The sequence below is a fragment of the Porites lutea genome, chromosome 14, assembly GCF_958299795.1.
Source record: "Porites lutea chromosome 14, jaPorLute2.1, whole genome shotgun sequence".
Taxonomy (NCBI): domain Eukaryota; kingdom Metazoa; phylum Cnidaria; class Anthozoa; order Scleractinia; family Poritidae; genus Porites; species Porites lutea.
This window is the reverse complement of record NC_133214.1, coordinates 5,478,721-5,505,706: the sequence shown is the minus strand read 5'-3', so window position 1 is coordinate 5,505,706 and position 26,986 is coordinate 5,478,721. Positions and strand designations below refer to the sequence as shown.

General features: G+C 41.0%; 3 protein-coding genes across 4 annotated transcripts in view; all 3 read right to left on the bottom strand.

Annotated features, from left to right (window-relative positions):
* Nucleotides 1-26,986, bottom strand: part of LOC140924635 (NLR family CARD domain-containing protein 4-like) — a 388,290-nt gene that overhangs the window by 315,197 nt on the left and 46,107 nt on the right. The window lies entirely within an intron of this gene.
* The window catches only part of LOC140925039 (NLR family CARD domain-containing protein 4-like), a 93,805-nt gene that overhangs the window by 24,812 nt on the left and 42,007 nt on the right, over nt 1-26,986 (bottom strand). The window lies entirely within an intron of this gene.
* LOC140924900 (NLR family CARD domain-containing protein 4-like) lies at nt 5,429-25,949 on the bottom strand. The gene is made up of 7 exons (XM_073374889.1): nt 25,882-25,949; nt 25,556-25,636; nt 22,418-23,275; nt 21,089-21,274; nt 19,447-19,503; nt 12,921-15,847; nt 5,429-6,645 (listed from the first exon to the last, which is right to left on the bottom strand). Exons 2-7 carry the CDS (start codon nt 25,605-25,607, stop codon nt 6,571-6,573), a joined length of 4,155 nt encoding a protein of 1,384 aa, XP_073230990.1. The 5' UTR covers nt 25,608-25,636; nt 25,882-25,949; the 3' UTR covers nt 5,429-6,570.

Here is a 26,986-nt window from a genome sequence, read left to right as displayed (position 1 = left end):
AAACATCGCTACACACTTTATACATGTATGTGATAAAGAAAATGATTTCCTCCAAGAAAATTCCGTTAACAATACCCAACACGGATCTTTTCATTACAAAAGGGAGAATCTTCTGAAAAATCGTTTTATGTATGTACGCTTAAGCTTATATGTAAGTTTAGCTAAGAGTGTACGGAAATGTTGGCTTACCTCAGCACTGGCTTAAAAGAAATCGAAAAGACAATGTTGAAACAGCTGAGCGGTCCCAATCCTTATTTCTTTTCGTTTAGGCTACATAAGAAAACGCTTGATAAGAAAATAAATTCAACCCATGATTGCCAGGATTATTGGAACTGCGTGGCGTCGAAATTTCAAGAATTTCCGCCTACTTCAAATTTAATCAATGCGCATGGCAGTCCTCAGCCGCTGTGCATGTAAGCCCGCACCCTCTCCCCAGCTCAGACCACGTGACTACAAGCCTGGGGACTATCGCTGGGACCATCTAATCTGCGGCAAAAGCCTAAAAGCATAACCTGAGTTTAGGCCCAAATTTGCAACTTCCTTGTAGCATACTCTCCAACCCAGATTAAGGAGCTCTGTGGTCTCCTCCTGCCCGCCGCAGTTTTAATTAGCCCTAGCTAGGGAGCTTCAGCAACGGCGACGGCAACGAGGACGGCAAAAAAGCAATAGGTTTAAATTGGCAAAACAACAACTCTGCACGTGCATCACGCTTTTTTCAACATTTGCCGTCGTTACACGTCTATGACGTGAAACGTTTTAATTTCACGTTTTATAGAAGACGGGAACATAAGACAACGATTTTCTTCAGTTCTTTGTCTTTCAGGTGAACTTAGATATAGTCTTTCAGAATTCAACTCCTCAAAAAATCGCCAACCTTAGACAAACCAGAGGAGTTGAAATAAGAGTGGTAAACTGTTTGTTGGGCGGTCAGTATAAAACATGAACTGCAGACTGGGTATAAAATTACGGCCGGACTAGGTATAAAACGGACTGGGTGTAAGACGTCGGACTGCGGACTGGGTATAAAATAAGGACTACGGACTACGATTAATGATATGTGAGGCCATGTGAAAACGCTCTATGTGACCAGCACCAGCTACTTATGAAGAATTCCGGCATCGGGGGATGATTAAAGGCAATCAGAAACGGCTGAGGCGTTTTTACGCGCCTTCATTTACCCCCTTTTCCTTTCCAACGCTTGCCACGCAAGCTAGAAAAGGTTTAGAAAACAAAATTAATGTAAAGAAGTCAAATGAGAGGTGCGCATATATGCCTGAAGTCATAGCTCAATACATGATCGGGTCCTGGTTCTCCTTGTGTTGTACTAGACGACCCTCTTATTTTTCTTCACAAATTACCTACAACACAGTCAGAGCTATAATTCCCAGGGACGGACCAATAATCAGGGTCTCAACTGAAGTGGAAGCTATTGAAAACTGCTAGACCTTCGAGTAGCTCAGATGACCATGTACTGAATAATGTCGGACCCATATCGAATAGGAGACGGAAACACACTGTCCTCAATTAATACTTCGTGCTGCCGAATACATTCACAATCCTATTTTCCGGGAAAAGGAAAAGCCCTAGTCCTGCATGAGAACGAAGAGTTGAAACAAAGCAGGTATCGTATTAATGGAGCCTATTATTTCCCTCTGAGAAAACTTAACGACCAATTCAGAATTAAGTGAAAACTGTTTGCCCGATTGTTTTAAAAAAATTCATCATCCTATCCCCTTATGAGGCTTTACAGGGATAATGAAACAACTAATCAAATGGAACCAAAATGTGGTTAAGGAGTCGGTAAGAATCCCAACTAGTATAAGGCAAACCAGATGGTTATTTTACAATTATTGCCGAGAATTTAAATTTGGGACTACCGAGAATTAAATTTCGGCAGCGGTCAGGGCGGGAATTGGACTCGCCTTGGGGAATCCGGATTACAAGTCCAGCGCTCTAAAAGCGCGCGGCCACTCTGCCTCCTACCATATTCTATATCGTGCATTCTTAATTTACGCGCAGACCTAACAGACAAGGAAAAAACAACACCATGTAGCTCCACTATTACTTTATTAAGAAAAGTTACTTCTCTTAGTTTATCTAACGTTAGACTGCGAGCAATCTCTCTTTTTCTTCAGATTTAGGGAGAGGAGTGCACGCGCGCGCGAGTGTCGAGCGGCGAAGCGTGGTCATTTGCGAGTTTCGCGCGTTTTGCGCGATAGACCAAGAAAAAGGAGGGACTGCTCGTAGTCTAATCTAACGTATTCGTTCCAGGTTTTGTTTCCCATACAATTTCTCATACAACGCTTTCGTGACCTGTGTTAAACTGCAGGTTCACCGTATTATACAATGCTGGTTTGTTTGCCAGTTCAAGGAATCTTTATTTTGGTGGAACCTGATTAAATCGCTCTATTCTGCTCTCTTTGTAATTTAGGTTAAAAGAAATGTGCACCCGGAGTAACTGTTATTAGTCACTGCTAATGAACAGTTCATGCAACAAATTAACTGACCTGGAACTGAATCTAGAGAGCGATCTTAAATGTTTAAAATATTATTTTAAAATGCAGATGGGGAAAATCTCATCTGTATAAGCTGCAAAAACTAACCCCAGTTAACAATAAAACTAAATCTAATTTGGTAAATACATCACTACACATACCTAAATGATGTACATCATATTTGCAGAGCTGATTGTTTATCAATTAAAATTAACTTGCACCTTTGAGCAAGGCATGTCTCTCGTGCACTGTTCTCACTCTACCGGATAGCTGTTGTGCCGGCACCAAACCATACCGGATAAGACTTTAGTTCACGCATAAGAACGGTGATTTCGGCGCGATTTCAGTAACGGAGCGATGTTGCGCCGCGCGGACAGGATCTCTAAAGTGGAAAGTCACATATACCGGAGAGCTTTGGTGTCGGCACGACAATCTATCCAGTATGATGCGAAAATAGCCTGAAAAACTTGCCCTGCATTTAAATGCATTAATATTACCCAGCTAGTGAATCAGCTATAATAACAAAATGAACGATCGGAGTAATTTCGCTAAAAGACTGAACTGTTATTAGGCACTGCTAATCAACAGTGCATCAACAAATTTATTCTGAGCCTGGATCTGAATCCATAAAGCATTCTTCATTACTTAAGAAATATTCAGTAAACCGACAGGTAGGAATTATCCCAGCTGTATCACTTACACAAACTAAATTTAAATCCTTGTATCATGATACATCACTATATAATATGTATGTGATGATAAACAGTTAAAAGTTCATGCTCATTGAATCGACAATCCTGATTTGTTTGTCAGATTATGGAAATTACGTTTTTGTTAAAAGTAAGAAGCTTACTCTTCACTTGCTCCAGTGAATTAACTTTACGGCGACAAAATCTGTGATCGGAATCATATTGCTAAACACACTGAACTGTTATTAAACACTACTAACAAACAGTTCATGCAACAAATTTACTCTACACCTGGATCTGAACACAGCGAGCGACTATTTTTTATAATAAATTTTTACATGGTAGTATTATAAATTCATAACTGTATGTTGTACAATCGGAGTAAACACACTGAACTGTTATTAGTCACTGCTAATAAACAGCAAGGCAAATTTACAAACACAGATCTGAATGCAGATAGCGATCTTAATTTTTTTTTAAATAAGACTATCTAAAATTGCAGATAGGAAAAACTTTGTCTGCATCAGCTACAATAACTAACATTGTTAGTAAAAATACATCACTGCATATACGTAAATGACGTATAGTTTAAGGCTCATATTCACCATATTCAGTTTCACAATGCTGAGTTGTGCGCCAGCTCATTTCATAAAACTGAGTGAAACATACGCTCCATCTAGATGCATTCTAAATATTGCCACAGCTAAGTAATTCAGCATTAATATAAAAATAAACGCGCTTGACTGTTATTAGTCACTGCTAGTGAACAGTACAAGCAACAAATTTACTCTGAATCTGAATCTGAATTCAGAAAGCTACGGTAGTTTTACATTCTTGCGAATCTATTGCGGGTAGAAGATGTAATCTCGTCTGCATCACTTGAAAAAGCTAACAGTATTTAAAATATAGCATTTTGAATACGTCACCGTATATACGTAAATTATGTACAGCTTAAACCGCAAGTTCGTCGTATGTTACAAGGCTATTTTGTTTGCCAGTTCTTATAATCCAATTTTCCTGACACTGTTATAGATAAAACCACTCTGTACTTGAAAGCGTGTATGCTGTCCTCGCGAGACAGATCAACAAACCGTACGACTATAGAAATATCAACAAATTCAGGCTATATTAGTCATTGCTAATAAACAGTTCCTAAAATCGTTCTCACAAGCTCATGTTAATGATATTGTGCAATACCGATTTTTTTGCGAGTTCAAGGAATTCAAATTTTCGTAGAGACTGTTAAAACTGCTCTGCACATGGAAGACTGCATATTGTCTTGGTGAAACGGCTTACAAAAGGGAAGACGAGAGCAATATCACCAAACACACTAGACTGTTATTAGTCACTGCTAATGAACAGTCAACTGCACCAGGTAATACAAGGGTAACACTCACTATGGGTACCCTAGGGACGTCACACTGGACTGTTATTAGTCACTGCTAATGAACAGTCAACTGCACCAGGTGATACAAGGGTAAGACTCATCATGGGTACCCTGGGGACATCACACTGGACTTTTATTAGTCACTGCTAATGAACAGTCAACTGCACCAGGTAATACAAGGGTAAGCCTCACTATGGGTACCCAGGGGACGTCACACTGGACTGTTTTTAGTCACTGCTAATGAACAGTCAACTGCACCAGGTAATACAAGAGGAGACTCACTATGGGTACCCTAGGGACGTCGTTTTCGTCGCGCGTTTTAAATCATATCGTCGGTTGTTGCTGCAAACACTTCACAGCATAGCTAGCACGAGCCTAAAAACTATGCATCATTGAGTTTTGAACCATAATAACGGAAACAGTAAAGTTTAACTTTTCATGAGTTTAGTCGAGTAAGTTTTCGGTGTAGAAAGCTTGATAAGAAAATAAATCTAAGCACTTCTAAGTGTAGTAACAAACCAGGAACCCACTTCTTCTTTTGCAGCGTCCCCGGGGGAGACCCCCACTTAAAAGTGACGGGATGCTTGTCGTTTTGCTTAGGGGTAGGAATTGGGAATTTTCATCTCACTTGGAGTGGCCAGGACAAAAAGCCAATTTTTCCCATACAGATATCCGTTACGGCAAGATGTATTCATTCTCTTAGAGCTGTGCGTAAAGAAATCTCTCAATAAAAAAGCCAAACACCACCAAACTTTGTTGAAGTACAGTCTTCTTTAGCGCTTCAATTCTAATTTTCCGACGAGCATTCTCGTCCCTATTATATTGGAGTCACCCCCCCCCCCCCCCCCCCGGCCGGCTGGTATCCAGTAAACGTCAGAGTGCGTTACTTGGGCGTTCCGCTTATTTTTAGATTTCTTTTTCCCCGGAATTCACTTTGTCCAAAAACGATTGTACGATCTAGGACGGGAGTTGGTGTCGAAGCCTCACTGGTCCTTACTTGAACGTTTCTTCAAACAAATGAACACAGCGAACCCTCTTCGGCTGACAATTCGTTGATCTTATGCGCCATTGCCGGAAATTGTACTCTGCTCTCATTGGATGAAAAACCCTGAACATGTGACACGTAGTGACCCAGGGCTCACATGAGTGATGGACTCTTGAGGTTGATGGACTCGTGGTTTGACCCATGCTGGTTAGGCGGCGCTTGTAGTGTTTACGCTAAGAAGTACATAAATCTCTTGATCTACTCCAACGTAATTTGGGTATCCCCGTGTTTTGGGTACCTCCGTATTTAAATCCCTCGTAATGTGGTTTTTCTATTATTTAAGGTGAGTGTTATGGGTATCCCCTAGTACCCTACCGGCATACCAAAATCCCTTGTGATTTGGGTTGATGTTTCGAAGGCACTATTCTTCGCAGCGTACCTTGGGTAGCAAGCGTGAACCGTGCAAACACCGTGCCCGCCCGGATCATGCCTGACACTCAAGCTACTCGCAGTAGTTTGTATCTCGGACAGGAATTCCGGCAAATAAAATGACCCCGTGTGACTGTTTAAAGTTTGTCTTACGCGATCGTTGTGATCGCCGGTTCTCGTAATAGCCTCTGTGAGCTGGGGTTCAATGGTTAAGAAACAAAACATCAACAACTCAATTCAATTCGGCTATTTTCAAGTACATCGCAACGAAAACAATAAAAAGACCATTATAAAAAAAAATTCGGCGGTTTTAGAACCGGTTGGTTTTCATCAGACATAGGATCAGTGTTTTCACCCACATCACCAAGGATTTGAGCGCAGGGTTTTAAAATATGGGGATACTTAAATCAGGGAGACCCAAAAAGGCGGGAAACTCCTCAGATTAGGGTGATACCAAAATTAGGGGGATACCAAAGGCATATTGTAGATACAGGGATACCTAAATGACTGTCGCACAGGTGGTAGTGGTTCATTTAGTGTCCAGGTCTCCTCGCGCTTTTGGTGTGGTAAGCAGGGTTCCATTTTTCACTCTTCATCAAATGTGACTCCCTTTTCTTGTAATTCTGCATCTGTAAGTAGGTGAAATGGGCGATACCTGGTCTAATAAAGAAGACAAACAGCAACGGATTAAAAGTAACGTAGAGTTAGTTCGTTAATGATCGTGAAAATGGTAGCCATGATCGTTTTTCGAAAATAATCAGCGTAATTGAAAAAGTCATTACTTTAACGAAACGCACACGTGTAACCGTCTTTCTAGAATGAAACAGAGGAATTCCTCGTTTTTTCTAACCTGCGATCAGGCGTTTTCTTTTTCGGAGAAAGTCCTTTTCCCCTTGCCTCCAAACAAAAGGAAAGAAGGCTCGCCTGATCGCAGGTTACGTTTTGTCCTGGTCTTCTCGCACCCCGCGGAAGAATTGAGAGGCTGCAACTGGTCAAAAAAAGTAAAGAGACTCTTTGTGCAAAGTAGCGAATGCGATGAAATAATCGAAAGCTTCGCCAGTCCGCCTTATTTTATTACTCTACTTAACTTAATTGTAAATGTATTTTGCGCGGAAGAACAGTGGAACCTCGATACAACAAACCTCTGTATAAGGAAGTCCTCCGTAGTATCAGTACAGTCACGGTAATCAAACCCGCGACCTCCCGCTCTACAGTAAAGCGTTCTACTGATTTTCCGTGGAGTATTAAAAAAACACTAGTTAAGGCAAAACAAACCAGAACATGCCAAATGTTGGCTTGAAAATACACGGTACAGTAGAGTGCATTGGTTGAAACTTAAGCAAACGTGTGCCTCGCTTTACTAAAAAACATCCATCCCCCCCCCCACCCGGCACGAAGGGCAACCGAAATTCAGAGGGGAGGGGGTGGGGGTTCAAAAAGGGACAATTTCCGAGGGGGTGAGGGGTGGCCTCTCGAGTCTTTTTTCCGAGGGCTCCGAGTAAGATTGATGAGCAAGCTACCAGCTATTTCACTGTTAATCGGTGTTTCAAAGCAGAAATTATTGTTTTCACCGATGATTTGGTAGGCTGAGTGCTTTTTTCACGGCTGGTACAATAGTTTAGTTAACACGATTGTCCTCGTACCGCCTCCATGGTTCTCAGTGACTTGCCGTTAATAATTAACTAGAAAGACCTCTACAAGACAAAATTGAAATTGTTTGACACTGTATTAACATAAATATAAAGGTTTTTTTTCTCTTTTTATCGCAGAGACAATTAACATTTTTGACAGAAATATTCTTTCCAGGGGGTACCCAACCAAGTTGGAATATTACGGAAATTCCAGGGGGTGGCGGGGGGGGGGGGGGGGGGGGGTAAGACAAGCACCGGCTAGAATGGAAATTCTGGGGGTGTGATGTGGGGTTCTAAAATAAAACGGCGCGAGTTACAGGGCGCAGTTTCTCAAAGGCCGATTAGTTCTTCACCCGGGATTTTTTTTCTTTCTTCAAAAACATTTCTTCGGATAATTTTCCCTGTTATTTTTAACAGCATCCAATCATCAACTTGTTGACAAACTGAATTACATTGAATTTGATGGTTTAAAAGCTTTCACATCTGAATTCAAACTTCGCACTAACCCTATCAAAGCCATCAATGGAACCTGTGTGCGGCTCACGTCAATAACTTTTCCAGTAATTTGGTCGAGCATGTTGATTTCAGTGACTCGAGAGTGGCGCTACTGTGGGCTAATTTATAAGTTTTTCCTAATAAATAACATAGAGTTAAAGTGTTCGTTTGTCCGGTGCCGAAAATATCACAAGTCATAGTCAAATGGCGCCGCCGAGCTTCAAATATCGGTAGATTTACTTTGTGGCACATCGGCTGCCGAGCTACACACGTCAATAACTTTTCCAGTAATTTGGTCGAGCATGTTGATTTCAGTGACTCGAGAGTGGCGCTACTGTGGGCTGATTTATAAGTTTTTCCTAATAAATAACATAGAGTTAAAGTGTTCGTTTGCCCGGTGCCGAAAATATCACAAGTCATGGTCAAATGGCGCCGCCGAGCTTCACATCTCGGTAGATTTACTTTGTAGCACAACGGCCGCCGAGCTACACAACTCGGTAAATTTACTTTGTGGCATAACGGCCGCCGAACTAAACCCGGTTTGATGCATGCACCAGTAGTCGCAGACATTTTCCAAAGACAGTGACGAACCATGCTGAAAAATATGAAGGCTTAATTCAAAGTAAAATTTAACAGCAAACTCCTGAAAGATGAACGCTTTGGACGATTCAGCCATCACAGATCGATGTACGCTTTACGAAGATTCAGCAAACTTTTTAAAAGATGAACGCTTTACGGAGAATATCAGCCCTTACCAAACCTTTAAAAGATGAACGCCGAGGACACAAGAATCACCACATGAGTTAGCGCGTCAAAGTGAGGCAAAACTTAAGCAAGCGCCTCAAAGCGAGGCAAATGTGTGTCGACGACGCCGACGAACGAAAATGAAATCTCAAAAAAACCGCCCTTATTAATTGCACAGGTCACCCAATAACGCACAGAACACCCAACACAAATTAGGAGTTGCGTTCTCGTACCTCGAACGCAATTATAGTGATAAGTGTCTGTGTTGGCTTTAATAGATGGCCAGGATGGAAGTGGATTACACTTTAAAAAGTTTTGACTTATTTTTTTGATTTCTTTACCATTTCTTAAAAAAAAAATAAATGCGGTTTCTTCTTGGTTATAGAACACTATTGAAATCTTGCTCTTGTATTGTTACGGTTAATCATGTTCCTTGACGTTGAATCTCGGGAAGACGCGTAGCGATGCGTTGAATAAAAATGACAGTAAACGGTGGGCAATTCTTATCTGACGTTTGGTCGGGGGAAGACGAAAGAGAGCAATCATTTGGCTGCAGTGCAAATTTACACTGAAAAATATGGCAGATCGAGCTGAGGTACAGGATCGTTGCAATCACTGAGGAAAACCTATTCTAGATGTATTTTTTTTCCTTTAGCCTTGTCGTTAACTTAACCTTGTATTTACCATATGGAAAGTAAAGCTCCTAGTAAATGAGCTAAAAACACTTTTACGAATTACTCTAGATTATTACACTTATTATTTACGCTGAGTTCATAAACAATAGCGGGAAGTTTTTATAATTTTTAAACAGCGTTTTTTTAGTTTCCTATAAAACAATACGTTTGCTGAGGGATTAGCTCAGCGAAGTATCAACTTGCGAAATGTCAAAATTTAAATAGTATCCTATTTACATCAATCTTGCCCGCGCTCCTGTGCTAAGTGATGGAGAAATCTGGCGGCCAACGTACGAATAATACTTTCCGAGACATCGCACTAGTACCAACAGGAAGACAAGACCCCACACACCCAAACTCAAAACCCCAGCCTTAATACCCACACTAAAGAAAGACGCTCGACAGAGACAGGAAACAAAATTGCCGCGAAACAACGTCTGCTCTGGAGTCACAAAACATATTAACAAGACCAAGGAGCAATAAATTTAGTACAAATTAGCCCCCATAACTAAATAAAACGCTCGACAGAGTCAGGTAACACAAATTGCCGCGAAACGACTTCTGCTCTGGAGGCACAATTCTCAAAACAAATTGTAAAAAAAAAAAGACCAGGGCGTAATAAAGTTTATAGAAATGAAGCCCCTGGTTCTGACACACGCTCGACAGAGTCAGGTAACAAAAATTGCAGCAAAACAACTTCTGCTCTGTAGCCACAAAACACAGTGTAAACAAGACCAGGGCGTGAAAATTTTAGCGAAATTAAACCCCTGGTTCAAAACACACGCTCAACAGAGTCAGTTAACAAAAATTGCCGCAAAACAACTTCTGCTCTGGAGCCACAAAACACAGTGTAAACAAGACCAGGGCGTGAAAATTTTAGCGAAATTAAACCCCTGGTTCTAACACACGCTCGACAGAGTCAGGTAACAAAAATTGCCGTAAAACAACTTCTGCTCTTGAGCCACAAAACATAGTGAAAACAAGACCAGGGCGTGAAAAATTTAGCTAAATTAAGCCCCTGGTTACAACACATGCTCGACAGAGTTAGGTAACAAAAATTGGACGCAAAACAACTTCTGCTCTGGAGCCACAAACACATTTATATAGAACAAAACCTGTGGATTTTGCTAAAAACAACAACGAAAGCATGAGCCAAACAATAGCTGAGACATGAGAATGAAGCCATTTATAGTAACACGTACCTCAAAAACCCAACGGGAATAGCAGCATGCTAGTAAAACAAATTCTGACTCTGAATTTGCATGAATAAAACTAGGAAGCACGAAGACTAAACAGCGTAGGACAAAAAAGGTATATGAAGCAAAAAAACTGAAAACCCCGCATACGGAAATAAGAAACCGCGGACATACTGCAAGAACTGAACAAGAACTGACTGCTATCCCGCTAGAGCCGCTCAATAAGGTTGGAGAGAAAACCGAAGCCGGCGAATGTACCACTCACGGGATCCATGGGAAGGAAATGCTGAAACTAGGGAATTGCAGCATGAAAGATAAAGTGGTACTGTGAGGACAATATGTAGGAAAAGTCGCGGCTCGAGGGATAGCAGTCTTACGCCCCAGTAATCCGACAGGGAATGAGACCCCCTTGTAAGACAGAAATCGCGGGAGCGGATGCAGGAAAATAATAACAAGGAAAGCACTGAAAATAAATACAACCAAAGCAAAGAATACAACCAAGAAAATACTGCAAACAAAAGGGAAAAAGTACAGAGAATACTGACCTTGAAAATGTATGTGACCGGATCGAATGTTGAACACGTGGCAACCTATAAAACCTAGGTTGAAAAATGAGATACTTACCGCGAGCATAGCCCAAGAAATTGAGAAGATGTAAAGAAAAACAAGAGGCAGAAAGGAAGCGGTGAATGCCAATGAAGAAACAAGGGGAAAGGCCAAAGGGTGAGGAGGGAAGGAATTTGACGAGCACGTTCAATGAGGCCATGATGAGACCTGTGTGTCTTGTCTCGAAGATGATAATGAATGCATGGTGTATGTGTCTTATATAGTCGCTTGGGCAAGACCGCTGTAAATAGTGGTCTTTTAACAGAATTTGAGTTTGATATTGAAATCCATATTTGTCCACTGACGTAGTAATATTATTCCTTGCGAAGTGCCGAGCGAAGTGAGTTTATAATCTCGTCGCGCGCGAAGCGCGCGCGCAGTGTGTGAACCGCGCGTGGGTCCTAGCGAGCTGCAAAGTCGCAGTTTTCATGGTGTCTACCATGACGTCATACAGTAGTTGACGTCACGGCGCATTTTTGTTTCTAGGCAACATTCGACTGAAAGCAATTTCAAATTCCCATCAATGACCAAAGCACTCATGAAGAGCTGTGTTTTCGTCGTCTGCAAAACAATGTTTACTATCGGTGAATCTCAAGCCATTTCTCATGCAAACAGAACAGCAAACACAAGAACGCCGAATTGTCAATCCTCGCAGGGGAAGATTTGACACCGAAAAATCCTCTGGAGCGAAGAACGCCGACTTGAAATTCGACGGCGCAAGCAACAAAGATGAATGGAGATGGTAGCAACAAACAGCGGAGCAGAGAGAACATCACTCAATGAATTTCAAATGCTAAAGTTCTTTAAGAGCAAATGAAAGCGATTTTGGATAATTAGCCTTATAAACATATGAGCGAACATCGCGGTAACAAAACACGTTTTGCTCGCAGACGAGTTTGTACCGTATCGTCCTAGACTGTTGGGCTTCCATTCTCTACATGTAAATGCGATGAAATGCATTTACGTTGGGTTTTCACTGTCCAAACTGCAGTCATTCTTCTGAAAAATATCTTTAAACTCATGTTTAATAAGGCTCGAAGGTTTTTTTATGATAAAAATTCCGGAATCCTGCGTGTGTGTTCCACGTTGTCTAGTGGTAAAGCTTTCGCCCGGTACACCGAAGGGCCCGAGTTCAAATCTAGGCAGTACTTTTTCTCTTCGCTTCTTTTCTTTTCTTCTTTTTTTATTTTTCATTTCATGTAGTTTTCATTTTAGGTACAACAGTTTTGTTATGTTTCTGTATATAGCTCACAATTTTTGATTGACAAATTTTCTTCTCCGCTTTACTTGCCGTTCCCCCCAAGTCCTTCGCGAGGTCCTGCGATTTACGTATTTCTAGTTAATGGAGTATGATTGCAATCTATTCCACCCTGCAGGACGGCTAAAGACAGACAAAATACATTAGCCATTGTTGTCACGACTGGACCACTATTCGACAAGTTTTCTTTTACAAAAATCAGTGTGTCTTTTTTGGTATGGATAAGAATGGCGACACACTGCCTTTGAAAAAGCGGTTCCTTTTCGTCTACAAGGACGTTCCTGGGTATTACGAGCATTAATAACGCATGAATAACAAAAGAGAAACTTACATGATAATCTGACATCAAGTACATCAGGTCCCTTTCCTTTGCTAATGTACACAGCTCAGTGGCCTCTTCTTTTGTCAGTTGAACCTCCCCGAGACGGAGAGTACAAAGCTGAGGACCACTTCTGAGACAATTGATTAGTTCAGTCACTCCACGGCCCAGCGGATTTCTGTGAAGCGAAAGGACCGTCAGTTCTGGTACGTAGACGAGTACATGGGCTAAAGCTGTGACTTCCCCTTCACCCATCTGTGTATTATTCAGGTACAGCCATGTCAGATGAGGCACACTGTGCAGATGTTTGGCAAGCTCACTTACTCCGTGACCGAGTGGGTTGTTTGATAAGTCAAGTTTACTCAGCTGAGTCGCATTCTGCAAACTACGGGCTAAAGCTGTGACTTCCTCTTCACCCATCTGTGTATCTTCCAGGTTCAGCTTTTTCAGGTGAGGTATACTGGGCAGGTGTTTGGCAAGTTCACTTATCCCGTGACCGAGTGGGTTGTTTGATAAGTCAAGTTTACTCAGCTGAGTCACATTCTGCAAACTACGGGCTAAAGCTGTGACTTCCTCTCCACCCATCTGTGTATCTTCCAGGTTCAGCTTTTTCAGATGAGGTACACTGTGCAGATGTTTGGCAAGTTCACTTATCCCGTGACCGAGTGGGTTGTTTGATAAGTCAACTTTACTCAGCTGAGCCACATTCTGCAAACTACGGGCTAAAGCTGTGACTTCCTCTTCACCAATCTGTGTAAACTTTAACCACAGGTCTTCCAGATTAGGTACACTGTGAAGATGTTTGGCAAGCTCTCTTATACCGTGACCGAGTGGGTTACATGATAACCCCAGAGAGCGTAACTCATTAACATAATTTAAAGCAGTGGCAAGTAATTGACACTCTTCATTCCCCATACCAACATACTCTAAATGGAGCTCAGATAGTCGAGGCACATGGTGAAGAATATTCAGTAAACTGACAAGTTCACTTGTTGGGCCCCAAATAAAAATCTCTCTCAAATATGACAGAGAGTGTGTCAGAGTCTGGTCAGATGTTTTCTCCGTTAACTGCAAAGAGTTACAAACATCAAGATTCTGTAACTTCTGATCAGGCTCTTCAAGAGAGGACTCAGGTGCCGCTATTAATGATGTAAGCAGTTCAGTGAATTTCAGACTTGGCGGGTTGTTTAACTGAAGGCGAGTTAAATAGAACACAAATCGATCTCCGACTTTCTCAACGAAAAACTCGCCAGACCTTAGATCGTGGTACCTATTGACGGATTTTACGTCCCCATAACATGTCACAAAAACAGTGTCCAAATCGGACATAACAGAAAACATTTTATCACCCAAACCTTCTAATTCCAATTCTAGAAAAAATACATAATCTGGGTTATGTAAATTTGTTGATCTCAGGCAATGTTCGCTGGAAACTTTAACCAGTTGTTCGTCCTCTATCACAATAAGACCGCTAACGCATTGCAAAAATGAAGGGTAGACATTTTCCCTCTCTGAAGCAGGGCAAGAAAGGAAAAGATCGGTACCAATACAATAGAACTTTCTTTGTTCTGCAGTGAGCTCCTCAATAGAGGGGTTTTCACAGAAGTTGTAATCAGTCAGACCTTCTTGTTCTCCTATCATCTTCAGATGGCTTAAAACATCAACGGTAGCTTCTGATGACAACTCCGAAACAAATTTGAAAACTTCAGATAGCTCCATGAACCGTACAAATGAGTCGACTTTAGACAGGCAGTTGAAGGATTCCTTGGCATTTTTTAAATCACGAACTAAAAACGAGGCGGCGAGGAACTCTTGCACCGATTTATGGAGAAAGAACGCCAGTTCCTCAGGACGAGGAGAGTTTGAAAGATTAGAAGTCTGCAGAAACCCAAAATCGATAAACTTGTCGAGGAACAACCGAATGTCTTTAGACACATTGCTGAGCTTGAAATAAGGACAGTCATTTAAAAGTGCCTGCCAGGCAAGTTTCCCCAACTTTACGAGGTCTTCTCTGTATTCATCCATGCTTCTAAATGTCTCATCTGAGGTTTTTGCGGTCTCATGATCAAGCAGCGTCTGACAAAAACTGTTATACACATCTGCGCGGGATGTTGATGGTCCTTGATAATCAGAAACCTCCCAGCTTAGAACCAACATCAACAGAAGAAGTGGTATTTCTGCTAAACCCCAGAGGCTGCGCTTTGTTAAGAACGCGGCGAACTTGTCTACCTTTGTTTGGTCACAAAGGAACTTAAGAGCAAATTTTTTAACCTGCCACTGATCAAACCCATTAATTTCAAACTGAGCATGACTTCCTGGTCTTAACTCATCTTTTTTCCGAGGTCGGGTAGTCACAAGAAGAGTGCAATCTCTCAATTGACTGCCTTTCCAAATCTCATGGACTGGCGATGATGTTTCGGCGTTATATTCATCATAACCGTCTAAAATAAGTAGGACTTTCTGTTGGTTACAAAGAATGTAATCATACAATTGCCTAAACACCATAGGGTCACCTGCGGACAACAGCTCCGCCTTTTGTAGCATGGCACAGAAGTCTTGCGTATTGCAAACATCCCGGAGCTTGATTAAAAGTACAACAGCAAACTTCTTTAGAATTTCTTTATTACGTCGTGACCAGTCAACGGCGAGTTTCTTTGTCAATGTCGACTTTCCTATTCCAGGCCTCCCATACACTAAAATTCTCTTAGGAATTAGATGATGACCATGGCTTGCGAATAGCTCACTGTAATCTTGAAGCCTTTCTTTTGTTGTTCCAGCAAGTTTTCTGTCATCTCTCAGCAGTGTTAACTGTACATACACCTCATCAATGTCCATGGTATTATCTCGGTCCCAAGGGGTAATCATTAACTGGCTCGCGGTACTGTTGTAAAATGAGCACAGCTGATTTTGATTCCACTCCAAAAAAGCAGTTACAGCATCTGTTTGTAAAGAAAGTAAATCTCTTTAAACTAAAATCCTGTCTAACGCATTGAGCAGTAGGAGGTTAATTGTACAAGTTTTGTGGTCATTTATATCTAAGCGTGGAGATTCTCTCTTAAGAAATAAAAATAAAACCTGATCTCATGTTAACACTGGAGCAAGACCGGTGCGGATTTTGGATGCATTAAGCTTACGATTACCGGTTTTCTAAACAACCTTCGGTTGCGAGGACCGATTAGTTGAACAATTTTTGGGATACAGATTTCAAAAGTTTTATACTGCAATTATTTCACATTCAGCCTGTTTACAAACGTTTGTCTGTTTGTTTCGGCGAAAGTTTTTCTTTGATTTTTTTTCGACCTTTTGACAGCGCGTGAGAGAGAGCGCGAAGCTGAAGCGCGAGAACAAAAAGAAAGTGAAAAGAATTTTCTGTTTTTCTGACCCGTAACCATGGGTTTCGTTTCAGGCCGGACGCCGGACTCAACGTCCGATTGTTTGACATGTGACGTCCGGTAATTATCACACGAAATAATTTTTTTAACTGTAAAACTCTTTCTTTTCTTCTCTTTTACCGATTAACCACTTCCGGTCCAGGGAAAGAAGGAAATTGCATTTAGAGAGTCCAATTTTAAAAATTTCCTGGGGCCGAACATGTCTTCGGATCCCCCTTAAAGATCGTACCTCCGGCACTCAACCTTCGCGCCTGCGGTACGAACGGTGCAAGTCCGCCAGCTGAACCTCTGCATTCAAAACTTCCAAATGCTACCGAAAAGTCTGCCTACCCCCTTGCGCTTGCGGGCAATAACTCCCCTGCGGTTTTTATTTCCATACACGTGCTGGACGATCTCTTGAGGTAATTCCCTGGTTGTTAAAATTGTCCATTTCTCTTCCTTTTTTTCAAGATCGGGTTATTTTAGGTCACTTCACTTCTGGAGAAATATAGCCCAGACAAACAAACTGGCTTAAGTCTTTAGTGAGATTCATAGTTTTTGCAATATTTCCGCGCAAGTAGGAAAAAAAAAAAAAAGGATAACAGGTACACAGGCCGAAAACAAGCACGGTCACCCCATCTTTTTATTGCAGTTTTTGAATGCTCTATATATGACCGACATTTGTGTCAAGTTTGAAAAAATCTTAACCTGCGAACGGCAGACGTTTCTCATCGCTCATCGCCGCTAGGGGACTTTTCGCGAGAAGAAACGTCTGCCGTTCGCAGGCTAAAAAAATCTGGATAGTACATCATTTTCAAGGGAATTACTTTAAGAGGAAATAGAGGGTCTGTGAACAGGCTCTTTTACATTGCGTGTGCTGGCCTCCCTTTCCAAATTAGTATTAAAAAAATCAGTCATAAATAATATTTTTGACACGTTCATTGACGTTACATCTGACTGTAAAAGCTACATTGTTGTTGTTGTTGTTTTGTTAGGTAAATCTGTTGTTCAGAACCTATAAGGGTGCCTGGAGAGGACCTTAGGACCGGTTCAGACGCCAAACTTTTCATGAGCCGAACCTAACTCGAATTAAGGCCGACCCAAATTACTTAAAGCAGCTGAACTGATTCAGGCGCCGATCTCAATTGCAGCTAAACGAAGTTTAAAAGGCGAAAAATGCTAATTTCGGGCAAACTGTTTACAAAATACCGTATTTCTTCGAATAATAGCCGCCCCTCGATTAATCGTCTCCCTCGAATAATCCCACCCACGCCTCTGACCATCTTCTCTTTCTTTTATCCTCCCCACGCCAAGTTGAAGTGGAATCTGATCCACCAAAACTGATCAGTGATGATTCAAGCTCTGAAAATTAATCAAGGAACCAAATTTGGAACATTTTAAAAGCCCATGTTCTGTTTATTTGATGTGAAACAATCGCTTCCCTCGAATAATCTTCCCCATTTGGTGTAAAAAAAGAAATAATCCCCCCGGCTATTATTCGAGGAAATACGGTACGTTATAATACGGTGTAGTTTATGCATTAGGTTCGTTACAAGAAAAGTTCGGCGTCTGAATCAAAGCCGTTCCAAAGTTTCGAAATTTCCGTATGTGCTAAGAGAAAAGAACGGCTGAGCTGTTCCAAATTGAAAATAGAGACGCCGAACTTTTCATGTACTTAATTCTGTGTATTAGGTTCGGCTAATGAAATGTTCGGCGTTTGGACCGGGCCTTATTCGTTTTACAAATAAGTTAAGGGAAAGATCAGCTAATTAGACAAGTCAACTTAACAGAGGCAAGGCCCTGTCCACTCGAATTCGGATCTTTATGAAACCGTATATTTTTGGGGGCCCTTTTGTCAACACTTAACCAGTGAATCCGCTCATTCATCCGCGTCCTATTCGTGTAAAAAAATCGGAGGGCGTAATTCGCAGGTTGCAGGTCAGAATTTGAAAAAAGCGCGAACGGTCGACGCTAAGGTGATTTTGAGAAAAAAAAAACTGTCTTTACAGCGTCACGCAGACCGGACACCGCTAAAATTCACACCCTGTTTGAGGCTTCGGGTCTAATAAGACACCCTGTTTAAGATGCTCAATAGTAAAATTATTGTATACCCTGTTTAAAACTCGAGACCTTGAAAACCATACCCTGTTCAGCGGCACATACCCTTACAGGCCAAATAAGGGAGTGCCTCACCCCGCCCCCCTCCCCCCCCCCCCTCGGGAATGTATGCTTCTCGTTGGATTTGCCGTGGTCGAGCACATGCAGAGTGTAGTGGAGTAGCCTAATTCCCTTCCCCTTCCCTTCGAACGCCTGCCACGCAGGCTAGTAGTAGAGAATTTCAACAGAACAAAATGAAAATATTGATGTTACTGCCGATCTTGCGATGAATCACATCCGACCGCCCCTCAATGTGTGCGTTGCTCTCTCTAGGTAAGTTCTTTTAATTTTGTTCCTTTGAAAGTGTACTGTTTTGGAAGTATTATAAGCGTGACACTTCCGGCGCGACCTTGTGTCACATATCAAATTCTAACGCCGTGGTTAGCCGGCACGTTGAAAATTTCCACATCCGGTTTTTTAACCATTCGTTGAGAAATTTTTATCTATAGGGCTCCGGCTGCCAAATTTAACTCCCAAAAAACAATTTCCTGGGACTATAGATATTTCCGGTTTGCGTGATGCTTTAAAGACAGCTTTTTTTTTTTTTACAAAATCAGTTTAGCGTTGACTGTTCGCGCGTACTTCAAATACTGACCTGCAACCTGCAACCTGCAACCTGCAACCTGCAAACTACACCCTCCGTAAAAAAATGCGGTTTCAAACATGGGGTTTCCACCCCAGCGGACCGCTGAGGGACCAGTTTCTTCCTCTCACAATACCAACAATGACAACAATGCTTTGGATCGAAACCCACCAACCATGAGCGAGGTTTGTGATACACCAATCACTAACAATCAAGTCATCAAGGTGGTACAAATAGTTCGACTCAGTAAATCGACACTATCGCCTGATGAAGACCTGCAGTGTGCGGTCGAAACGTCGTGATCAATATCAAAGCGACAATCGTGAGACAAACGATGAAACTAAACCCTTTATACACATTATCCACGATGATTAATATCTTTCATGACATATCTGGATTCGTATGGACAGGGGCTATAAATTGGTACCTGAGGGACTTGGTAACTGTTCCTTTGATCTGCCGGCAGAGCTCTGTTCTGATAAATCTGCAACAAAGAGAAATCTCTCACTTACATTTAAGAAAAAAAGCATCGGGGCTAAAGTGCAGGTCACAGGTCACAGGTTACAGGCCACAGGTCAGATCACAGGCCACAGGTTAGGTTACAGGTCAGGTCACAGGTCACCCAAAAACAATAGGACACTGGACAAAACTGTTCTGGACTGACGTTTTACTATACAAAATAAAATAAGCCAAGGAACCTTGATGATATTTTTGTCCTTTAAACAATATTAAATTCCACACGTGGAATAATATTTTCATGCTGATCACATGGTATATCCAAGCTTGGTAACGAAATCACATGTTTTTCACTGAAACCGAAGTGTTGTCGTGTTATTAGAATGTCATCTCCAAATAAACCGTGTAGCCAAGATAACTTGGAGCGAGTCATTGACATGCAGCACTGTAATCCTTTGATACGTCAGCAGTTTACAGAGTCAAAGATTCAAGTTGTAATGGCGGAATGCTCCCACCTAAGGGCCACGAGGCAAATCCAACATAGTTATTTCAAGCTGTTATGCAACAGAACGTGAGAAAATGGCAAGCTCTTAGGAGAAGAGCCGAGAAATATGGTCCAGCAACTATTCGAGAGGCCCAAATAGCAGTGTCTGAAGTTCTTGGCCGACTACACTTTAACACAGAGGCATTTTGTGGCTGGTACGAAGCGCGAGCAACAGACCGCCATCTTCAAAACAGATGGAAGACCGATCTGGTGGCAAGAAGAGTTTAGGACGAGGAAAGTCTGAAGAAAGTTGCCATATTTCAGTGGTCAAATAATTTTTAGACTGTCCTTAAGTTTTTCTTCCGTTTTCCCGTCGAATGCTTTTCAAAACATCCACAAATATGTCATAATATTCTCAACGCGACAACCCTTCGTTTTGAGATTAGTTTTTTCTTACAAAATCACGTGATTTTGCGTACCTTTGTGACTTCGTTACCAACTTTGGTTACGCTGTAAGGCAAGTCCTCCTTGTGTGATCAACATGAATATATTTTCTCATGTGTGGAATTTGGTAAAGTTCAGAACAGAAAAAATATAATTGAGGTTCCTTGGCTTGTTTTAATTTTGTATAATAAAATGTCAATCAAGAACAGTTTTGTCCAGTGTCCTATTGTTTTTGTGTGTGACCTGTGATCTGGCCTGTGGCCTGTGGCCTGTGACCTGTAACCTGACCTGTGACCTGCACTTTAGCCCCGCCGTGGAATGATTGGAATACGCAACTTTACTTTTTGCACTGACGGGGTTTAGTTTGCTACTCGGCCAGGTGGACTGAGTTTTAGACAGAACCTTTGAAAGGTCATACACTTTTTCTGTTAGGTTTTCACTGCTAAGATATTCAGTCATAGGCAGCGCGCAGGTAACCAGTGTCCGTAAAACGAGGTTGACGATAATGTATTAGAGTTTGTGACTCAGGACACAGAAAAGTGTCTGTTGTCTGTATTAACCGGTGTTCGTGACACACACCCCATACTGTCATGTAATGTTAAGCTCACCGTGGCATCAACCCTGGTTTAAAGACAACGAAAATTTACAACTATATAATAATCAACCACATGCAAAGTATTAATACCTTGATAATGTGGCCATGAATGATAAACACAGGGTTCACTCAAAATGTGTGCAACGAGAGATGCAGCGATCACACTAGCACAGGAAGACCAACTCTCTGAAACCAACTGAGAACCATCCGCAAAATCAGTTATTCCTTTCACAATTAACCACTCAATTTGACAGTCAAATGCTGCTGTAAATACTCCTGTAAAAAAATAATGTGGCATATACTGTTAATAGACAGTCAGGTTTCAAATATCATATTTGTTCAAACTACAGTGTAGCTTGCCATAAGGAAACAATTATAAAATTGCTCTGGCGGACAAGCTTCAGGCAGGTATTAGGACCTCTATTCATCTTCAGTGGTGAGTTGCTTTTCTTCAGCTTTTATTGTGTGTGAGTTTGGGGTTGGTGCTTAATGCCCTTGGGGAAACCAGGTCCTGTGACTCCACTGTTTGTGGTCCCTTTTTTTTTTTTTTTTTCAAGCATCCGTAGACTGGTTTGGGTGAGCGCCACTCCCAGGGTTCTCATGAATACACTGATACCTCCAAGGCTAACTTAATTGCCCTCCCTTCCATTTCACCATACACTTTCCTCACACCCACCTATTGCCAATGGGTTTAAATGTGGCTAAATGTAATTTAGGTGAGGCTAAACACGAGACAACGCTGGCCAGCAGTCTCCATTACTAATTATATATGGGGCAGTCTTGGGATTTAGCATATTTTACAGTACTTTCCCTGAAGTCAATCATTTTGCTCATGATGCTTTTGCATGCAGTAGCTTTGCATGTAGCTCAGTTTTTGCTCCCAGCCTTCCCTTCCCTTTGGATGTTTTTAGGTAAGTATATGAGCATTTCTCCACTGAAGGTCTCAGTGTGATGGTGCCTGAAGGGTGCCACTCACAGGCTTGTCATGGTTACCTTCCAGGTTTGCTTAGGGCTCCCTTCTGTTTCACAAGGCACCTTCCCCACACCTACATGTATGTTTTGTCAATGTGTTTAATTTGCAGATATCATCACTGACATTATAACAGCAATCTAAGCAAATGCAAATTAACCTGAAAAAAAAGAGAGCCAGCTAGGGAGGGATAAGAGGGAATTTGCAACCCATAGCCTCTGCATTAGCATGAAGAAAAAGCTCTAACAACTGACAATGATGACCCATACATTGGGAGCATGCAGGAACATCTTTGCAGCAAATATTATTATTAAAATCAAACAAGCAAACAGTCAGAACAATGCCTTAAAATAAACACTGAGTTAAAAGCAACATACACATCTACAGAGTTTAAAAGAGTCCTGACAATATATACTTGCTAATGCTAGCTGCATACAAAGTGAACTCACCTTCTCCTTCATTTTCTATTGCCATTGCCTGAGGATTGGCTTCAGCAAGTTGGTCACGCCGCCACTCAGCTCTGACTTGTTCCGGACCACTCAGAAACTCAGCATCAGTATAAACTTGAACTTGCTGTGCTCCAGGGTTCTTCAAAGGTGCTTGCCACCCATCAGTGCAATTCTTAATGACATTCAGAAAGCGTTTGCTCACATGACTTCTCATGCCAGTTGACTGCTCTTGATTGTTGGTCACTACTTTCGATGCATATGTTGCTAATTTGGCAGACACAACAACATCTCCTAACTTGGATTTTGCAGGGTTCAGGCCACTACATGTGCCTACAGAAATAACCGCTTTGGGTCTTAGCACCGAGGCAGCATTCTTTACAGATACAAGAGCACCACTGGGACCAATACCATTTCTGTAACATCTTAGTAAAGCAACTTTCAACTCCTCTTGACTTTCACCCACATCAGAAAAGTAAACATAGCCAAGATCATCAAACCAACATCTATAGGGGTTTTTTAGCTCACTGTAACAAGCCAAGAACTCACAGTTTGTAACGGTAAGTAACAGAACATCAACAGGCAGATCAGCATCTTTTGATGGTTTGGTAATTGCCTTAATATCAGCAGAGGATGGAGGAACTTTATTAAGCTCAGGAGGATCCCTAACATTCCTTGTTGCAGTTCTTTCTTTCTTTCCTTTCTTGTTAGTCTTTCTTTTTACTGTGGTTCTTTTGTTCTTTGAATTGTTTGAAACATTCTTTGAAGAAGATGGGAGACCAGTGGTAAGCTGGGGTGTATTACCATCACTATCCTCTGATGTGTTTGTTGAATCCTGTGAAGATTTTATTTTCTTGGATCCTAGTACAAGAAAAAAAAACAGTAACTTATAACTAAATAAGGATTATTAATAAATTAATGTAATGAGAGTCAAAACCTTGCTTTACGGACACCCCCTTGATGTGAACACCTCATTATTATACAGACAGATTTCCTTGTCCCTTTCATGCCCAGGCTCTTAAATTTTTTCAAAATTTAAAACTAACCTGCTATAAATATAACAGACACCCTTTTAACACAGATCAATGGGGTATGACTGTAAATGTAAATGTTATCGGTTTACTTGTGAACTTGCAGGTGCTCATACATTCCATGTTGAATTGGAATTTAGAATTGTTGGGAAAACAGAAGTATCCAGAAAAAAAACCTCTCAGAGCAAGGGCCAGAGAACCAAGAACAAACTCAACCCATGCCCCACATTATGGTTTCAATGTTATACATAAAATCTGTTAACACAATAAACCACAATACCACTTTTGCCAGTATAAGGTTAATTTTATTGATAAGCAATAACAGTAATTGAATTGGTGCCCTGGGTGCTAAAACTCTTTATGGGGTTGGAAGAACTCAAAGGGAGGCTCTTGTTTACAGGGGACACATTCTTTATTTTTCAGAATTTCACCCTAAAGATAAAATTCATCTTTGTTTTAAAATTAATAAACAAAAGTCACAACATTTGCCATTTGCACCTCTCCCATGATATAATACACCTTGTTTGCCCCTAAACCTTTGCCTAAGCTTTGGTTTTTATTCCTTCTGGGTTGTGTTTCATTGGTCCCAAGAGAAATTACAGAAAATGCTTATACAAAATTTTGGGGGACAAACAAGGTGTATTATTTATAGGAGATGTGAAAATGGCAGATTAGTATAGGTACAGAGTAAAGTTCAGTCCTAACATTATGGAATTCTCTTCATGAAAACGTTTTATAATGTGGTCAATTCTATAATTTGCTGTGCAGAGGTCGAAGCGCTTTCTTCGATCATCCTGAACACTGAATGAGTACAATTTGTCTTGCAATTAATTGTGAAACCTGCATTCCTGCATTCTATTTGCAGTCTGTATGATAAAAACAGTGTCTCATAGTACTGACTTCACCTCAAATTTGATGTATAAAAAGTATAAAAGGCTGGTTTACATGCCACCAGATTTAATTTGTTGGCAAGATTTTGTACAGTAAACGTGTTGAACGCAAAAAATTCGGCCTAATTTTGTTTTCCAAGAAGTTGCTGAGGCCTCATCACGGTATTTCCCGTGGAATATTTTTTGGAATTTTGACCCCCCAAAGTCCCTTTTCCTGGTTTTCTGAGTAATTCAGACAAGGTATTCACTGACCGTCCAAACCATTTTCCAGATTTCAACTTATTATACGAAAAATCTGACCGGTGGAAACCGGTGTAGATCCGCGCCTGATTTGTTTCACTCTTGGACTGTTTGCAAATTATTTTTCTCTAAAATCACTCTTACCCTTTCCCTCAAAAGTCAAATGAATGTGCCCTAAAGTTAACTGATTTGTGGATTACAAGTTTATTGTTTGAATAAATTATAAATTTAGTAATAAGTGCTTCGTTTTTAGCCCTGGCTAAATCTATATATTAGGCTGGTGTCTCTTTCAAAGACAAAAATGTTCTGCTACCCTTATCTCACCAACCAGCGTGACCTTCAGCAAAGTGAAATAAAGATGGTGTAGAAGAAATTATCCCAAGTGTAACTGGTGAACAGGCAAGGAGACTGTCACCACTGGCAACCAAGTGAAGAGAAATCTGACATCAATACTGTGAATCTGTCAATGTTGAGACATTTGACCAATCAGAGCATGATAGCAGAATCTCATTTGGCTGCATTACAGGCTGTAAGGCTCCACCCCTTTTTCTCCTTTCCCAGCCATTCATTTGGCTTGCTTCACTCCAGGATTTTTTCTACCCCATAGGGGTGTGCTCTAGCAGAGCCCTGGCACCTAACTTTTGTTCTTGGGCGATTAGAAAATCACAGTTTCTTCATACAAATCATATGCTGGGCACCCTGGATTTTACAGGCTCAGAGCACTGGGCTCCCTTCAATTTTCCTTAGAGCACAGCCTTGATTAGTATGCATATTTTCTTTCCCAACAAAGGGGTCTGGTCCCAGGCTATGATTGTGTATTTTGTCGTACTGAAGGGGTGTATATTTCATGGCGGATATACATCGTATGCACTACATACCATCATAATTATAATTCAGTAAGAATTAAGCAATAGAGTGGTGACGAATAAGAGGGCTGGGGGACATATATTCAATATTTATAGCCTAAAAGGAGAAATTACCTTTTTCAGCTGAGTCTGCAACCACTTTTAACCTTCTCTTTCTAGTTTGCATATTAGTAAATTGAAATGGCCTATGAGGAGCTGTTGAACAAAATCAATTTAGAAAAATATACTACCAAAAAAAACACAAATACAAAAACCAAGCAGCTAATCCAAAGTAAATACACAGTCCTAAACATTGTATGTGTTCCAGCAGTTGATGAAGTTGTGTGAAAGATGACCAGGAATTTATTTGTCATGTGAACTGCAATGTGTATGATTATGTTGATTCTCCATTAAAGTAAACTACAAATCTGAGAAGACTGAAAGTGTTATAGAACACATACCTGTAAAGTGTACTGTACATCGCTGTCTTATTCGGATCAGGTTGCTAAAGGTTTCTTTGATACCAGAATTTCACACATCTGTTGTTTCTCCTGAATTTATCTGTTGTTATCCCAGGGAAAAAACACAAAAGAATGCTACAGCTATGGACAAAAAAAAATTATGCATGCAGGCATTTGGAATGTGCATTTTATGTGCCAAACATTTCTGAGTTCACTCCCCCGGGCAAACCTCTGGCATCTGATCATTACTGAGTCTTGTGCAGCTTCAGTGAGTGCTTGGGTTGGGTGGGGAATTTAAACTTCAAGTGACAAGTTTAACTGCCTCTTATGATCATGAAGTTCAATAGAGACGATCGCTCTTGTAAAGTTTAAAAGTAAAGGTACATCTTTGTAAAGGAATGGCTTGTTTGTCAAGGACATCAAAAGCTAAATTTTTAATTATTCAAAGTATAATTTACAGTATTATCATTGGTAAATAATATAAGCGCCACTTACATTTAGATGTTCAAAACATTCAAGTAATAACCCACACACAATTAAATGAAATGGTTGTTTTTCAAATTCACAATCTGCAAAACACTTCTTCTTTGTGACCTTGGGGCATTTGACCACAACATTGGAATTATGTAATTATGGGAATTTGACCATGCCGGACTTAAAAAGTTAAAACACCCAGGGGGTAGCCCAGGGGGATGTTGAAGTTTTGGATTGACAGGTAGGTGCAAAGCACTATAAGCAGAACTGTTGCACGTATGTTCAATGCAAAATAATGCAAACTTTACTATGTCAAAATGCGATAATGTAACAGTTCTTATTAAAATGTGAAAATGGGGTTTCCACACTCATCATTGCAGGTCATCCACAGTGCAGTGTTCTCCTTATCAGGCGGCAACCGGTAAAATTTACCGCCTGAAGCAACACTTCTTACCGCCTGCAACGGCCCAAAGGTTTACTAAAATTAAACAAAGTACTTTTAAAAAATACAAAAGTTGTGATCCAATCCGATTCTCACATGCCACAAGAAAGTGAATGAATATATAGAAAGTACTCAAGTATACACAGCTTTCTTTTTATAGGCAATGCACTTTGGAAAGAGGACATTGAA